General features: G+C 48.3%; 5 protein-coding genes across 5 annotated transcripts; 2 read left to right on the plus strand and 3 right to left on the minus strand.

Annotated features, from left to right (window-relative positions):
- Window positions 1-1,216: 1,216 nt before the first annotated feature.
- Window positions 1,217-1,688, minus strand: MYCFIDRAFT_175332 (uncharacterized protein; the record flags this gene model as incomplete). The annotated part of the gene is given in 4 exon segments (XM_007929132.1): window positions 1,217-1,395; window positions 1,421-1,529; window positions 1,553-1,654; window positions 1,674-1,688. The coding sequence occupies 4 exon segments, from the start codon at window positions 1,686-1,688 to the stop codon at window positions 1,217-1,219; spliced, it is 405 nt and encodes a 134-aa protein (XP_007927323.1).
- A 27-nt stretch (window positions 1,689-1,715) lies between these two features.
- MYCFIDRAFT_175333 (uncharacterized protein) lies at window positions 1,716-2,294 on the plus strand (the record flags this gene model as incomplete). Its single annotated transcript, XM_007929133.1, has 4 exons — window positions 1,716-1,731; window positions 1,793-1,877; window positions 1,925-2,013; window positions 2,077-2,294. The coding sequence occupies 4 exons, from the start codon at window positions 1,716-1,718 to the stop codon at window positions 2,292-2,294; spliced, it is 408 nt and encodes a 135-aa protein (XP_007927324.1).
- A 1,328-nt stretch (window positions 2,295-3,622) lies between these two features.
- MYCFIDRAFT_33086 (uncharacterized protein) lies at window positions 3,623-4,682 on the plus strand (the record flags this gene model as incomplete). Its single annotated transcript, XM_007928788.1, has 2 exons — window positions 3,623-3,831; window positions 3,899-4,682. 2 exons carry the CDS (start codon window positions 3,623-3,625, stop codon window positions 4,680-4,682), a joined length of 993 nt encoding a protein of 330 aa, XP_007926979.1.
- Window positions 4,683-4,704: 22 nt separating this feature from the next.
- On the minus strand, window positions 4,705-13,631 carry MYCFIDRAFT_175335 (uncharacterized protein; the record flags this gene model as incomplete). Its single annotated transcript, XM_007929134.1, has 4 exons — window positions 4,705-4,827; window positions 4,854-4,885; window positions 13,446-13,522; window positions 13,561-13,631. The coding sequence occupies 4 exons, from the start codon at window positions 13,629-13,631 to the stop codon at window positions 4,705-4,707; spliced, it is 303 nt and encodes a 100-aa protein (XP_007927325.1).
- A 55-nt stretch (window positions 13,632-13,686) lies between these two features.
- Window positions 13,687-15,683, minus strand: MYCFIDRAFT_116092 (uncharacterized protein; the record flags this gene model as incomplete). The annotated part of the gene is made up of 3 exons (XM_007929135.1): window positions 13,687-15,136; window positions 15,212-15,382; window positions 15,469-15,683. Coding segments are annotated over 3 exons (1,836 nt in total), but the record flags the coding sequence as incomplete, so codon positions are not given.
- Between the last annotated feature and the right edge of the window lie 1,715 nt (window positions 15,684-17,398).

The following is a 17,398-nucleotide window of genomic DNA, read 5'->3' on the forward strand; positions in this document are numbered from 1 at the left end:
CAGATGACAGTGACGATGAATCCGATGGTGCTGAAGAGGGAATCGACTACCAGCAGGGTTCGCGTCATAACCCTCCAAGCATATCTCCAGAAGCAGAAGACAGCCCAGAACCAGCCGCTCTGGAGGAAACGACGAAAAGCGTCATTGATACATGGGAGCCACCGATCGATGCTCCGCACAGAGAGCTGTACTTGCAATTACAAGCCGACCGAGACAGAGCGAATCGCCACGTTGATGGTGGGCAGCGCAGGAAACAGTTGAGATGGTATCGACTTGCGCTGTTGAAGTTGAAGACACTTATTGAAAAGGGCGACGAAGATGTTTCTCTGCCGAAGTCTATACGGGATTATTTTGGTGAAGATGTCGCTGGTGCTGCGACATGTCAGAAATACGAAATTCCTGACGTGGAACCAGCGAACGGTTGGAGCGAGGTTTGGGAGCCACCAGTCAATGCTTCGCATAGGGAGTTGTATTTGCGTCTCGAAGCCAGTCGAGCGAATCTGCAGGGAAACAGGAAGGAGCGGAAGGGGAAGAGGAAGTGGTTGGGGAATGCGATGATGGTTTTGAGGAATATCATGGAGCAGGGTGATGACAAGGCTCCTCTGCCAACATTTCTGAGCGACTTTGTTGACATTGGGACGCGAGGATGTTCTTGATGTCCAAGAAGCGTTGGCCATGTCTTATTGTACTATTATTGGTGTTGAAGATACCCACCTAGTCTTGAACAGATTCATAGACGGTTATGCATGGAAGAAGTCGTTGGTGTATCGTTACCATTTCCCTCAACGACTCTTCTCTTCTCGGAGATATATACAAATCATCCCATCTGAGGCTACTCCATACCCAATGGGTCCATCCCAAGTAACCGTTCTCCCATCCCCTTCCCCCCATCATCTCATTCCTTCATTCCGGCAACTCCGCCAACGCCGCCAGCGCAAACATCACCCCAAAACTCACCTTGAACGCAACATTCTCCCTCACCAATCCCCTCACATCCACACTCTTCACATAACCCTGTAAAGTCTTATACGGCACTAATTTTATCCCATACGCTTCTGCCGTTTGCACTCCTACAACCAGTAATCCAAGGAGCAACGCTAAAGGTTTTGAGAAGAGGGAGACCGCGAGGCCGGAGATGAGACCTAGAAGGGAAGGGGAGGGTTAGTTGATTCGAAGGGGGGTAGGGGATTTTTTGTACCGAATATGCTGCCTGCGGTTAGTTGGCGGATTGTGCGGATGTTGGGACGTTGGGGTCTGGAGTGTGAATTTGTGGACCAGTCTTTTGATGAGATTGTGGAGGGTGAGGTATCGAGGAGGAGGGGGCGGCGAGGTTGGAAGAGTTGGGGGGCGAGGTAGAGGGTTGTGCCTGTTGCTGCGCCGAGTAAGAGGGGGGTGCTGCGGAGGGAGTGGTTTAGGAGACCGAGGGGGAGGCGGAAGGACATTTCGATGTTTGATGTTGATGGCAGTATTGGTAATAAGGTGTATGGATGACTTTCACTTACTGTGGTGGTGGTTTTTTGGGAGCTCGGCTTATGACGTAATATGTAAACACTTGCATGTGGAGAGCATGGGTCGGGTCGGCATTGGGTTTACTTGTGTTGACTGGCATTCCTGGAATTGAAAGTCGACGACATCTCTTATATTGTATCTTCTTCTGGCAATTTGTTGTTCACAGTAGGGTTGAGCATGGCAAACCGTATTGAGGAGGTACGGTGATGAGCTTGATTGATCGTGGAGGGCATTACATGGACTTATTCTTGCAATGCCGAATACATCATACCATGCTAGGAAGGCTCAAAAGACACCGCCATGTTGCTCGAAAAGGTCGTGATCAAGGCAATGTACCCGACATCTCTGGATAACCATACAGTAAGCATGTGAATGCTCTTCCTATCGCAACATTTTGTGAACTGATCAACTCTAGATCTCGACCCTTGCGATCCCAAGGAGATAGCTCCAGAGTCCATATGATTCGACAACATGCTACGACGGACCAGACTGCTCATGAGCGAAGTTCTGCGACGACATCGGTAGTATCGTCGTCGCCCGCAAAATGCCAACACAATTTTTGTGCAGCTTCGGCCTGTCTGCCGAGCAATGCGCCCACGTATCCGTTATCCATCGAAGTTTGCCACAACTCCCACTTCTTCTTGCTCCAGACGTCCACAGGCCTGACGCTGCGCGATATACGGGCGCGTGAGCAAATTCGACGGAATCCAACTTACGGTGCCTGGCTGGTCAGCATACCGAATTCCTGGGATTTCTCATCACATTCTCGGCCGCAGACGAACTGAAAAGGCATTAGTTGACCATCAACACGGCTCATGAGGATGTCAACACAGCTCATGAGGATGTGGTGGCTTTGATCTTGAAATCCTGAAAGTGCAGCAGATTTCAAGGTCGCTCACCATGCTGACCGGCTGACAGTCTCCAACAGATCGGTCATTGGTTAGATGGTGAATTTGGAGGCTGTTTCAGATGACGTTGACAAAGATGACCACACACCTCATAATCTTGTGTCAGCAGCCACCGAGGTTGTGTGATTGATACGTTTCGTATACAATGAATCCTTCGACGTTGGAGGTAGAACTACGATAAGCTTGGCGCAAGGGCCGTCACTATCACAGTCACAGATCCTACTAACGATCCTCGCTAAGCTGCATTGCCGGAAGGGTGACGTGTGGTGCTGGTTCGCTTGGGCATACGGCATACCGCAGCCACAGAGGATTGACAGCGGTCGGACGCTATAATAGTGCCATTTTTTGAATAGGGCAGGGCAGCAGCCAGCAGGGGAAGAGTGGGAAGAAGGATTTCCAGGACGGACACGCCGACACGCCGTAACTCTCCCGGCGCTGTAGCTTCACGTGGTTTAGCCGTGTCTGACGGTAACCAAGATGCGGCACAGGTGTGATCGCGGAAGCCCAAGGCGCTAGTCTTGAGTTCAATCGAGCTGGAGTTTCGTGGCTGAAGTTTAGATAAGCGTTCGAGGTTTGGGGGTTGGGACAAGGCTCCGACAAGCACTCGTTGGCTCAGGTAGCAAGCCACATCGCGGGCTGAGCGGGACACAATTGTAACAGTAGCTGCAGGACTATGTAATATAGACGTCAGCTTGGCATACACCACGATCCATACAGCGCACAGCTTGGCTGACGGTGGCCGAGGCACAAGCCCAGCCCAAGAAGAGTTGGCATTCTCGCGTGGCATCGGTTCTCAGACTTCGGCTCTCAGGGGTGTTCTCGAGACAAAGCTATTCGCAGATCATGGAAGGAGATGATGAAGTGGCAAACAATTGGTTCAGTGTACAGTGTACATAGTGTACTTGAAACGCCGGGAAGGCATAGTGGAAGGCGAGCTCGCGTGGCCGTATCGTGTCGGTGACACACGTAGAAAGCAGTAATACCAAAATCGTGAATGTAAGAAAGAAATCATGAGATGAGAGTGCAGAAGAAAAAGAAGAAGAGAAGGTCTTAGAACTATTGAGTTTCGGGCTTTGCTCCGCACAGACGACGGAATTTCCGGCAGCAGCATCCGACGTTGTCAACAGCAAAAACAAACCCCCATAGAAGACAGCAAATTGAAGAAGCCATCACTCATCTTTTCTCGGGCAACACAGTCCTCCAAAATGAGCACGCTCGAGCGCACGAAGCGCCACAAGCAGCGCAAGATCCTGCTAATGGGCAGGTCCGGCGCAGGAAAATCTTCGATGCGATCCATGATATTCCAGAACTATGTGGCCAAAGACGTCCGAAGACTGGGCGCGACCGTGGACGTGGAGCACAGCAACATCAAATTCATGGGGAATCTAATGCTCAACCTTTGGGACTGCGGAGGGTGAGTGAGCATATGTCCAGACCCATGCGCAAGGCATCGTAGGTCATATCATCACTGATTCCAACAGTCAAGATTCCTTCGTCGAATCATACTTGACGAATCAAAGATCCCACGTCTTCACATCCGTCGCCGTGCTCATATTCGTCTTCGACATCGCATCCAAAGAAGCCGCGCCGGATCTAATCAGCTTTGCGTCAACGATCCGAGCCCTACAGGAATTCAGTCCGAACAGCAAAATCTTCGTGCTGGTGCACAAAATGGACCTCGTGGCTCCGGATCAGAAGAATACCGTGTACGCGCAGAAAGTCAAAGAGGTGCGCGCGACGTGCGAGCAGGAAGGCTTCTCCGCAAAGCAAGTCGAGTTCCATTCCAGCTCGATCTGGGATCAAAGTTTGTACCGCGCGTGGACGCAGGTGATCTACTTCCTCGTCCCGAATGCGTCAACGATTGAGGGAATGCTTCAGAAACTAGCCGAACTCCTCGATGCGCGCGAGATGATTCTCTACGAGCGGACGACATGCCTCGTCGTAACGCACATAACTCGCGGCAACGAATCACGCAATCCTTATGCCGATCGCTTCGAACGTATCAGCAGTATCCTCAAAACTCACAAACATTCCATGTCGAAACATACGGGGATGATGCCTTCGGAAGTCTCGTTTGCGGAAATGCAGATCAAGACGGGAGATTTTATGTTTTTTATCACGCGACTTACGGAGAATACGAATCTTGCTGTGGTGATGCCGAGTGATGAGGCGGCGTTCAATGCGGCGAGGGTGAATGTTCAGTTGGCGAGGAAGGAATTCGCGTATTTGGATATTGTGGATTCGAAGAAGGGAAAAGAGAGTTAGTGATATGCTTGCTCTTCCTCACTCACGTTGATGAGAATAGTAGTGAGGGCTGCGATCCACATTTGCGGGACCGGATGGGTGATGGATGACCTTGGCTGAATACTGGGGTAGAGTCTCGACCATTCGCCACTGCAGACGTACGTAACTGTCATCAGCATTGAACTACTACACCATGCTATTAACGACGACCGAGACTCGTATCGCTAGGGAGGCAGGCAGGCAGGCAGGCATGCAAGGCTATAGCGAAGTTTCGCTTAGCTGCATATACGGAGACTCTTAACCCGAGCCTACAATCGACCTAAACGCATGCTATACTAGCAGAAAACGGGGCGAAAAATTTATTGTAACCTTCCGCTACGTTCGCCTATTACGAGCCGTAGTACTAGTAGTTTCCTAAGCGAAGCATTCTCTAGTATAGTAATCCCCTATAGACTAGAATATTCTATTCGACTTACCTATTAAGGATCCCCTCCTTATAACCTTACGCGAAATACTATAAATCTTTCTCCTAAAATAGCCTCTAGACTAGACTAGAAACAGTTATAACTCCGACTAAGACCTATCTATATAGTAGAGACTTAAAACCGAGAATAATAGGTAAATTGTAATACGCGATTCCTATAGAGGTTTTAGTTTCGAACTTTAAATATATACTTAGGCGATAAGGGGAGACCTAGCTAGTACTATACTATAGATTTAAGTCTAGATCGATATATATTTCGTTTCTTTCTTACTAGACGCTAGTCGAGATTATTAGGATATTATTAGACGTAAAGATATATAAAACAAGTATTAGGTTATATACTAGTAATATAATAGCCTCTATTCGTATAGAAGAAGAATCTTAAAGAATTATAGAAAGGAGAGAACGTAGGTACTATTTTATCCCTATCGATAGAGATAAGCGACGTAGCTCTTATCGATATAGTAACGTAGCCCGCCGGTAGTCTACTATCTACTATCGGACCCTAGTCGGTTACTAAAAGCTCGGCTTATCGCAATCCCTATATAAAGGGCTACGCCCTAGGTAGAAAGCGCTAGCCTTAGGCATTCGGCCTACGCGACTCTAACCTACTGCTTAGCGCTTAGCGCACCGTATAAAACTATTCGGATTCACGTAGATAGACTTAGCTCTTTATCGAACCTATTAAGTCTTACATCTAGCATCTGCGTACGCGTTACTTACCCGTAATATTAGGTTCGATCTTTAATATAGGAAACGCTAAGGTTTATTAGGAACCCGAGCAAGATAGCTAGGGGAACGCTGCCCCTACCGCACTAGAGATAACTAGGGACGAGATTTATCGTACCTTCGAGAGTCTCTATACTAGACAGTAGACGATAGAAGCCTAGCTATAAGCTACTCGTTCCGCGCTCTAATACGCGGAAGCGTCTCGCTAGCTCGGGCCTCCCGAAGCTAGTTTAGTACGAGACTAGTCTACGAACGAGATCCTAAAGGGACTACTAGAAACTCTCTCGGCTTCCGGCTAAAACGTAACGGCATCCCGCGAGTAGAAACTACTATCGTAGGATAGGAAAGCCGAGTCGTTCTAGGACTACCTACTACGACTAAGGAGTTCGTATCGAGTTCGTTCCGGGCTAAAACTAAAGCTCTCCGAAGATTACTACTAGGACACCGTATACGATACCCTACTAGCAAAGGAACGCGCTAGGATACGCTACTTCTAGGAAAGAGGAAGCCTTATAAAAGGAAAGGACCCCGAAGCTTTCTTCTAGCAACTCGAGGACGTCTTCGCGGATAGCAACGAAGCTATAAAGGCGCTAGAGCAACTCTAAGCCCTAAGGCACTCCTAGGGATAACCTTAGTACGACTACTAGCTAGAATTCGACGGCCTCCTACTAAGCGTAGGCGGAGACCGTTAGATAGACGATACGAAAATCGGTTATTTAAAGAATACCTTCTCGAACGCAGCTAAGACCTATACTACCGCCGTACTAAAGATTAAGGATTACTACCTCTATATAGAGGAGGTCGAGCGGATTATAACGAACCTTAAGTCGACAGATTAGTTTAAATAGGCTACGAAACGCTAGTAAGAAAGGAAGAAAGAAGTAGCGAGTCCTATAGTCGTTATTCCCCCCTATACGGCCCCCGCGGCGAACCCGAAGGTCGACTCTAATAGAGACGTAGTTATAAATCCCGCTTAAACTAACGCTTCCCGTAGAAAGAACCGCGGAGCCTAACAATCGACGGCGGGGAAACCTAGGGCTAAATAGGTCGACTCTATAGAAAGAGAGAAGCATAAAGAGAAAAGACTCTACTTCCGCTATAAAGCGAGCGGATACCGTATTCGAGATTGCCCGTACGCCCCGCCGGCTTAGCCTACTAAGATTAGTATCGCCTCCGTATAACCTATTCTAGAGGATACGGAAGAATAGTCGGACTTAAGCAGTTCCGACTCGGGAAAAGAGTAACTCCTACTCGTAGTTAGAAGTCGGAAGTAGATAGAGTATAGGCAAAGAAATAGGAAGAAGTTAAAAAGGATATAAACGGGAATCTTATATATACCGATATAGTCCTCGAAAATAACGTCGGAACTTCTACTCTTATCGACGAAGGATACTAGTATTACGCTACAATTAATACAGGCCTAGCTAAAGGCCTCGGACTTAGCTATATTAGCCGTAAGTCCCGAGAAGTAAAAGGAGCGTCTGTAGTAATATAAGACGCGAAAATTGTAGAAGTTATCGCCTTTCGGATAGAAATTAACGGATTCTAATAAACGGTATACGCTTACGTCGTACCGGGATTAGCTTTTCCCCTTATCCTAGGGAACCTATAGAAGGTATATAACAAGGTCCGGACTGCGCCTAAAAAACGACGGTACTACTACGGGAGGGCTCGGTATTAGATTAAAGAAGGGCGCTATTACCGCGAGGTCGATACGAACGGGAACATCGCTACGATTAACGCCGTAAGAAGCCTACTTACCGTAACAATTGCCGAGGACATTAAAAAGGCCCTAAAAACGAGGGAATACCCGACGATCGAGGAGCTAAAGAAGAAGCTACCCCCGGAGGTTCGCGATATAGCCGCGCTATTTTATTAAAAAGAAGCCGATAAGTTAGCGCCCTATCGCCCTAGTATCGACTATATAATAGAACTCTAAAAGAAACTAGACGGATCCTAGCCTTAACTCCCTTAGGGTCCGCTCTATAGTATATCGAAATAAGAACTCTTAGTCTTACGGAAGTCGCTAGACGAGCTCCTAAAGAAGGGGTTTATAAGACCGGCGAACTCCGAAGCGGCGGCGCTCGTACTGTTCGTTAAGAAGCCCGGGGGAGGACTACAGTTCTACTACGACTATAAGGCGCTTAACGCTCTAACGAAGTAAGACAGATACCCCCTCCTACTAATCCCGGATACTATAAGGAACCTAACGGAGGCCCGGTAGTTAACTAAGGTTAACGTAGTCTCGGCCTTTTATAAGATTAGAATAGCAAAAGGATACGAGTATAAGACGGCCTTCCGGACGAGGCTAGGCTCGTTTAAATAGCTAGTATGCCCGTTTAGTTTGTCCGGAGCCCTAGCTATATTTTAACGGTATATTAATACTCTCCTATAGGAGTATCTAGACGACTTCGCGTCGGTATATATAGACGACGTAGTTATCTACTCGAGCGGGTCGAGGAAAGACTATTTCCGTAAGATAAGAGCGGTACTTAAGAAGCTTTAGGACGGAGGCCTTTACCTCGATATTAAAAAGAGCGAATTCGCCTAGAAAAAGATTAAGTACCTAGGGTTTATCGTCTATACTAACGGAGGAGGAGTATTAGCCGACCCCGAAAAGGTAGAAGCTATACGAAAATAGGTAGTACCTAAGACCTAAAAGGAAGTTCGTCGTTTCTTAGGATTTACGAACTACTACCGTATATTCGTACTAAACTATTCTAAGATCTCCGCGCTATTAACTGCGCTTACCGGTAAGGGAACCCCGTTCGCCTAGGGAGAAGAATAGGACAAAGCGTTCGAGACGCTAAAGGACAAATTCTACCGCGCCCCGGTACTTACCTAGTAGGACCCGTCCCTCCCTACCTTCCTTAAGACGGATTGTAGCGGGTTCGCGATTAGGGGCGCCCTTATCTAAGAAAAGGCGGGAATCCGCCGACCGGTAGGCTTCTTTTCGAAGAAACTAAATAAGGCGGAGATTAATTACGATATCTACAATAAGGAAATACTAGCAGTCGTGTCTAGTATTAAGTTTTAGGACTCCGAGCTGAAATTATATAGCCCCTTTACGATTTAGACGGACTATAAGAACCTAGAATACTTTATAGTAAAGCGCTAGCTGTCCGAAAGATAGATCCGATAGTAGGAAGAACTAGCGAAGTACTAGTTTACCTTAGTCTACCGGCCGGGAATCGAAGCTATCCTACCGGATACCTTATCGAGGAGAGAATAAGATACGTTAGGCTAAGACGACAAGCTTTCGAGGTTCCGGAGATTCTTAGAACCGGACCTCTCTCTAAACTAGCCGGAAAACGTCTAGATTTCTAGTACTACTATCCGTAGCTTCCTACGTATAACGAAGGCGACCCTATTATCCCTACTCGCGAACGAAACGGAGCCCGCATAGCCTTCGCCGGAAAGCGCTAAACTATTCTAGGACCTAGAGATAAACGATATATAGAAGAGCATTGTCGAGAAAGATACGGTATACTAGACGGTAGTACGAAAAATCCGTAAGGGAGGCAGAACATTACAACCGGAAATTAAAGCAAAAATTCAGATCGGGGATTATATAATAGACCCTAAGGGGTTCCTTCGCTACCGCGGCAAGCTCTAGGTTCTAGGAGCCCTAGCGACGACGGAAACCGAATATAAAGATATAGGGGCCGAGGAACTATAGCAGGATATACTATATACGAAGATTATCTAGTCGATCTACGACTCGCCGCTCTACAGCTACCCCGGCCGGGATTCTACTACTTCTATACTAAGTCGCGACTTTTACTAGCCGCTATAGTCGAAGTAGGTGCGGCAATTCCTACGGAACTGCAACTATTATAGACGCAATAAGGTATAGAGGGAACACAAACACGGCCTCCTAAAACCCCTACCGGTACCCGACCGTTTCTTCTAGGAAATCTCGATAGACTTTATAACTAACCTACCGGAGTTAGATAGGAACCGGTATCTATAGGTAATTAAAGACTGCCTAAGTAAATAGATCGCCCTTATCGGTACTCCCTCTATAAAAGCAGAGGAATACGCGGTTTTGTTCCTAAAATACTAGGTTAGGTATTACGGACTTCCTCGTACTATTACTAGCGATAGAGGTACGAATTAGACGAGCACTTTCTAGAGGGAGATATATCGACTACTCGGCGTAAAGCAGAGGTTAAGCTCCGCCTACTACCTACAAACCGACGGAGGTCTAGAGCGCGTAAACTAAGACGTACAAGCTTACCTATAGAACTATATTAACTAGATATAGTCCGATTAGAACTAATAGCTTCCTATAGTAGAACTAGCGTTTAACGGGAGATACTAAGCGGGGTTAGGAATAAGCTCTTTCTTCGCGACTTATAGTTACGAATCTACCTCCCCCGTTATATTAGAGAAGGACCTAGCTATCGATAGACGGCTAACTATAGCGAAACGGGCGGAGGAGTTCGTAAATAAGATTAAGCAGATCTTAGATCTGTGCTAAGTATAGATAGCGGAAGCCGTATAGAAATAAGAGGATAGCGCGAACAAGACTAGAACTCTAGCGCTAGTATATTGTATCGGAGACAAGGTCTAGCTCGACCTAAGGAATTACTAGACCGGTAGACTAAAGAAGAGCCTCGACTCGAAGTACGCTAAGTATACGGTAGAAGAGGTATTATCGCCTGTCTTAGTATAACTCTTAGGGATACCTAGTAATATTTACCCGGTATTCTATACCGACCTTCTAAGACTTGCGAGCCGGGACCCCCTTCTAGGGTAGGTAACCGACGACGAATAGCCGGACCCTATCTTAATTGAGACGTATAAAGAGTAGTAGGTCGAAGAAATCCTATATACCCGAAAAAAGAAGCGGAGCCGAGGGCGAGAAGCACTCGTAAAATAGAGCGGGTACTATAAACCTACGTAGGAACCCCTAGACTATATCGCGGATACCTCCGCGCTAAACGACTTCGAAGCGAAATATAGACAAATCGAGGAGAACGACGGGCCTTTAGGAGATTAGGAGAAGAGAGGAAAACGGAAGAAATAACGCGGTAACCTAGAGTTTTTCCGCGGAATAACGGGTTTATAGATTCTAGGGACTTTTGCTAACTTCTAGAGTTTGGGTTTCTTACTAACTTATTAGACTTAGAATTACTAGAATACTAGAGAAGGGAAACATAATTTAGAGCTAGGAAGAATTTTATTTAGGTATTTATAAGTAAGTATCGGGTCTCCGCCCGAAATTAGAAGGTTACCTTAGGACTACAAAAAAAATAATAATAACATATCCGAAGCTACCTAGAAACCCCTAGAAAACCTACGGAAACCTTTACTCCTCTAGCGGACCTAGACGATTATTACCGAGATAGAGGGCGGTCGGAACGCTACTAAAAAAGAGAGGTTAGCGAGAGAAAGTCGAAGGGCAGCGAGGAACTTACGTCTAAGTCTATTAAGCTACGATATTAGCGACGGTGTTTGTTACCTCCGAGGCGATAGCGCTAAAACAAACGGTTAGCGAGGGTTTTATCGTAGGGAACGGAGAATCTTACCTAGATAACAACCCCTACGGCTAGAGAGACTTAAGGGCTTTCTAGGCCTTAAGAACCTTAAGAAGCTCGGAGTGCTTCTCGGCGATATTAGCGCGGGTCGCGCGGGTATAGCTAGCGTAGGCTACGTAGGCTATTTAAGGACTAAATAGTTAGCGAGAGATTTAATACGGGAATCGCGATAACTTATAGTAGGGCGTAGGCAATTCTCTTACGAGCGCAATTAGCGTAAGCCCTCGAGCTAGCGGGCTTAAGAAAGGTTAGCGGACCCTACGACAAATAGGACGGGAACCTTATAGATTAGTCGGCGTAGTCTTCGCCGGAGTTATAGCAACTAACGTAGTAAATTCGACGAGCTATCTAGGATAAGTTAATTTTGCGAAGGGAACCGAGGAGAAAGGGGAGGGACTTACGGTATTAGTAGTAGTAGTAGTAGTAGAGGTATATATAAAGAAAAGAGGAAGAAGAAGAAGAAGAAGGAAATATTAATACTCCTAGAAGGCGACGCCGAAGTAAAGGTCGCGAAAGCAAAGGAAAGCGCGATTGCAAGTAAAGCGTTTAAAAGCGCAGTTACGGCGCGTTCTAGAAGGTAGTAAGCAGGTAAAAGAGCGCGGTTTAGCAGTCGCGAAGAAAGTTACAGTCGTTAAAACCCTAGGTACGGCAACTCCGACCGGAAAGTAGCGGAAACCCCGATCGCAAAGGAAGAAACTACGAGCGCGTTACTCTAGAGAAGCTTAGATAGGTACAGATCTAACGGATAAAGTAATAGCGATAGAAACTACGGAGGGCTTTCTATCCCCGCTAAGGAAGGGGAGGAGGACGGGGGTAATATAAAGGGCTACGCCCTAGGTAGAAAGCGCTAGCCTTAGGCATTCGGCCTACGCGACTCTAACCTACTACTTAGCGCTTAGCGCACCGCACAAAACTATTCGGATTCACGTAGATAGACTTAGCTCTTTATCGAACCTATTAAGTCTTATATCTAGCATCTACGTACGCGTTACTTACCCGTAACACCCTATAATATTAGGCCGACGCTATTAGCCTACTACTAAGATTTCTATAGAAATACTAGAGGACTAGGACAAACTCCTCTCTACTCGGAAAAGTAGAGTATAATTATTAATATCTAGTAGCTATACTACTCGATTCTCGCTATACTTGTCTATAGTTATTAAAGATCTCTCCTATAATCTAGTATATAGATAGAGAAGCGGAAATAGCTATAGGGCCGACTACCTCTCTCCGGCCGGTATTTAACCCTATATAGTAGTACCGATAAAATATAATATAATATAACTCGTCTATACTTTACTATTTAGCACCTATATCCTTTTTTTTTCTTTATATAAAAACAATAGTACCCGCGCTCTATACTAGCACGTTCTACTATCTAGCTTCTTCTTTTTCTTCTTCTTCTTTTTAACCCGACCTATAAATACAAAGCCGGATTTTAAAAATTCTAATCTTAATATATATCTATCTTAGAAAATCGGAAATCGGAAATCGTTATAGACTACGTACGAACGTATATACGTATATAGCGTTTCGTATTTCGGAGTTTAAATTATTCTCTTAGAATACCGACGGTACCGACGCGTAGCCGACTCGGAGATTTAAGTCTCTTTCTCCTATAGCGGGCGTTAGAGCTATACTATTCTAATTTCTTAGAATATAGATATACGAGATAGGACTTTAACGTTTCGATAGTATATATATATATATATATATATAGTAGGAGAGAAGATTATCTTATCGTAGGTACTAGCGCGGCTCTATAGTAGCTTTTTGTAATAAAAACATAATACCTTTCGTATATCCTCGTTGTAAAGCAAGCTACTCGAATAATTCGGGATATAGGATTATAGTGCGAGTCGTTGCGATTAGGGATAGAAATGCCGAATACCGGGGGATAGCGAGGTAGGAAGGGGGGAGTTGGGAATTTACAATTAATTAGAATAGAGGGTCTTATACATTGCTTTACAACCCCGGTCCTTAAGCGGCGGCGGCTAAAGGGGACGACTGAAAGAAAGGGAACACTGGGATTTATTAGTGGAGATGGCTGCTCATCGTCAAATCGTCCTGTATTTCCGAGCCCTTCTTTCTTTCCTTTGAACCTTTTTTTTCGCACAAAACACGTAGCCTCCTGTTGGACTCTGGTCTGTCGGATATCACGCGTGAAGTCTCAAAATCAAGCAATGCGTAAGCCTCCTCCGTTGGTCCCATTTGTAGTAGTAGTAGTAGTTTCGTCTTTCAATGCATCAAAGTACGCCCGGTCCAGTTCAGCGCCGTAAATGCAGTCGTTTTCGGCGTCGAATTCCCGCTCTAGGGAAGAATGCACACCCCACTCGCGGCCCAGCCAGCAGCCGCTGCGAGCGGTGAACGGGTGTTTCAAAACATTATGAATTTGGTAGTAGCGCGTCTCGCATGCCTTGTCCTGGTCACGCGCACTGTTCCAGTATCTCGCAAGCTCGCGTAGGCATTCGAGTCCGCAGCTGATGAGGTCCAGAGTAGCCTTCAGGTTGGAGTCTAGACCGCCGGCTCCGACGACATCGATTGCAGCCAGGATGGCGTAGCCAGCGAAGGGTGTGGTGAAGGAAAACGATGCGATGTGGCCGTCTTTCTCGGCCATGTCCCATTTGGCTGCTCGTAACGTGCTCATGACCTGCAGCAGCTCATGTGAGTGCCGCGTGGTAGCCCGGATATTTCTTGTAATCGACTTTGGTACCAGCGCATGGCGTACAAATCGATTCATCTTCACCAACGACAGATGATACAAAATGTGCATAGAGATGTATGGTCCTGCGTAGCCGCCCTTGATGCTGCGTTCCACGTTGGCCTGGGAAAAGTGCAATTGATCCGGCAGTCGTGAGGACCAGCCTTGGAGAGCGTTGCGAGTTCGCTCGTAGAACGTTTCGTACTCCTCTTCGTAAACAAGCGGAGATCGGTGGACCGCGCGGTACATGAAGTCAACCACATCTCCCCAAATGGCGGATACCAGTATCAGCCACGAGATCGGCGACACAGGACTGGAGGCGGTGAGGATGGTGTGCACGGGATCGATGATGCCATTGTTGTAGTAAGGGGCCTCAGACTTGAGCCCACGCTCGAATTGATCGTCCAAGCACGGGATTCGAAGGAAGATGTCTTGAGAAGTGACCACCGTTGAGCGTCCACCGCAGTACTTGTCCATCAGGAAGCCCGACCAGAAAGTTCGTCGCTTGCATTCAATCAACTGCTCTTTCGAGAATGCAAACTCATTCCGCGCTCTCTCGATTTGCGGCTCGTCGTCAACGCAACCTTGTTCGGTGTGGTATCGAAGAAAGTTTGAGGCGTTCATCCCTGCCCCAATGTAATCCCAAGTCAAGTCGTTAGCACCCCGGGCAAAATGATACAGGCCAAGAAGCAATCGTGCTTGCACGACTGGCATGCTAAAGCGTCCATGTCTTGAGTGTAGTGCTTCCGCCGTGATGTTGGCACACTGCCTGCCGAAAGCAGAGTAGGCATCATCAGCAAAGATGGAAGCCATCGCGAGCATGGCGTACAAGACCAGTCTTTCGTTCTGGCACTTCTGCGGACATGTTCTGACCCAATGCATGAAGTGATGCCTGGGGAACATATTGTAGGTGGCGTCATTAACATCCTGAAAGAAGTGCTCGAGTAGTTGTAAGGTCAGTTGTGGGTCCACAGAGTATGGATCCTCATCCCACGAGAGAGCTTTGCTGTCATTTCTTGGCATCGGAGGTGATGTGTGGTGGTTGTTCATGCCCATCGAAGCAACCATGGTCCCATTCATCGCATAGGACGGTGAAGCAGATCGGTGCTTCTTTGCTGCAGTGCCGGGAGGGGAGTGGTCCTCCAAGTTTCGCCGCTTGTGCATGGCTTCGGCATCTGGCTCATGGCCAAATGAAGGTGTTGGATCCGAGATTCGTTCTCGGATGGGTGAGGTTGCGTTGCTTGGCCATATCGGTGGTGTGCTGATATCGCTCTGAGATTGGTGGATGGGAGCTCTGCAGCAAAGATGGTAAGCGTGAGACACAAATTTTCCACAACCTAAACTTACTTCCGACACGGACGCTTCGCCTTCTCGCATTGCAAGCAGCTATTCGCGCCAGGCTCACACTTGATTTTCTTCTCCCGACAATCCAAGCATGCCATGGCCAGGCGCTTGCGTGGCTTGTTAGCCTTGGTGAGTCCCCAGGCGGGATTGACAGGCTCGCCTTCGACCTGGGTTGGGATGCGATAACCGCCCTCGTAAAAGTGGAAAGTGCCTTCTCCAGCGACTTCCCTCACACCAAGATACTTTTTAGATGACTCGGGGCCGGCAGGGGTGAAGGAATTGCTTCCTGGTCGATCCATCGACGTAGCGGGGCTTCGGTATTGATGCTCCTCATGTCCGGCGGGTGTATACGGGCTCGGTACGCCATTAGGGTAGTACGAGCTGACCGAAGTCTGGCGAGGCCTTTCCCGTGCAGGTCCATTGTATTCTCTGGCAGAGTCCGGATGTGGTCCATAGGGTGATGGAGGAACTACCGAATGGCTGTCGTGCCTCGCAACGGGACTGGTCTCCAAGATTGGTAGTTCTAGTCGACGATCTGGCTGAGGGTGATATGATGATGATGATGATGATGCAGCGCTCTGAGGAGGATAAGTCACTGGTGCGTGATGCGCAGTGTGGCCGTGATAGCTATCGCCATTCTGTTGTGGTGCAGTCGGTGCGGCAGTCGAGGTCCATGCATTGCTGTACGCTGGGGGATTTGGCGCTGGAGGGGCCGATGTTAGAATATCATGCAGTCGAGGTAGATTTTGAGAGTGCGGTCGAAAATGAGATTGCGCAGGAGCGGCGCGGAAGGCATCTGGCCTCCTTTGGCTCGTCGGTGGCTCGTTGAAAGCGGGCTGGGGGAGATGGTTAGGCCTGGGTTCCAGTGGTCGTGGCAATTCCGGTCGAGGAGTATGGTTCATATAAGGCAAGCGGTCATTGTGGCTCGCATGTCGTTCGTGATGTGGTTGGAAAGGTCGCAGCGGCTCGGCGTGAGTGGCAGCCGCACCCGAGAACATGGTCCTTCCAGGGGAGGGGCGGTGGTGGGTTTTGTCAATGCAGCGCTGCAATCATGGGGTTCGACGCAACGCTGGGAAGGGTGAGGGGAGAGGAATGGATGGATGGAAGGCGCATCGAGCGGTAGCAGTAAGTTTGGAGTCAGCGAACGTGAGAGTGAGTGCAAAGTGCTTCGGAGCTCCACAGTTGGCCGGGCGAATGTGGAGGTGCGCGTGTTCCGGGGCGGTACAGCGCGGGCGCCTGCAGCGAATGGAGGTGTCGGTGGATGCAGACGCAGGTGGATGAGAAGGAGACACCAGACAGCGCGAGAGCGGGATTCGGGAGCAGATAAGGCTGAAGGAGGGCGGCGGCGGGGGTGACAATGTCCGTGTGGCCTCGGATGGTGGGCGATGGGAGGGAGCGCAATGGTCAGGGCAGATTGATGCGATGGGATGCTCTGCGGCGAGGAGTGCAGTCAGGTCGACGAGGTGCGAGGTGCGTGGTGACGGCAGGAATCCAGTTGGCTGCCGGCAATGCAGAAAAGGTTCAGCGTCAGCTGCCGGGAGAGGGCGAGGGCGCGAGGGCGACGATGATATTGAGCTCAAGCGTGAATGCAGCGCGGCAGCCTCCGTCTCGTTAGGTACAGGTCCTCTAGTCTTGCTCTACCCTTGCGCCTGCGCCTGCGCCTAGAATACAGCAAGCGGGAGGAGGGGCACTGATGCCAGATGGACTGAGTCGCAGCGCGCGCAGGCGAGCGTGATGCGCACTCGCGCTTGCCACTTGCCACTTAGCAGCAGCAGGAGGAGGCAGGAGGCTGCACTCAAGCCACAGCCGAAATACATCTGTGACCCGGTCATTCGGGAAGTCTGCGGCAGGAGGGTGAGCAGCTCCAGGGTCTTGATGCCTGCCAGCTCGCCGCGACGCAAAGCTTGAGCCTCACGGGAGACGGAGCGAAGTG

This window comes from Pseudocercospora fijiensis, assembly GCF_000340215.1.
Source record: "Pseudocercospora fijiensis CIRAD86 unplaced genomic scaffold MYCFIscaffold_5, whole genome shotgun sequence".
NCBI lineage: Eukaryota > Fungi > Ascomycota > Dothideomycetes > Mycosphaerellales > Mycosphaerellaceae > Pseudocercospora > Pseudocercospora fijiensis.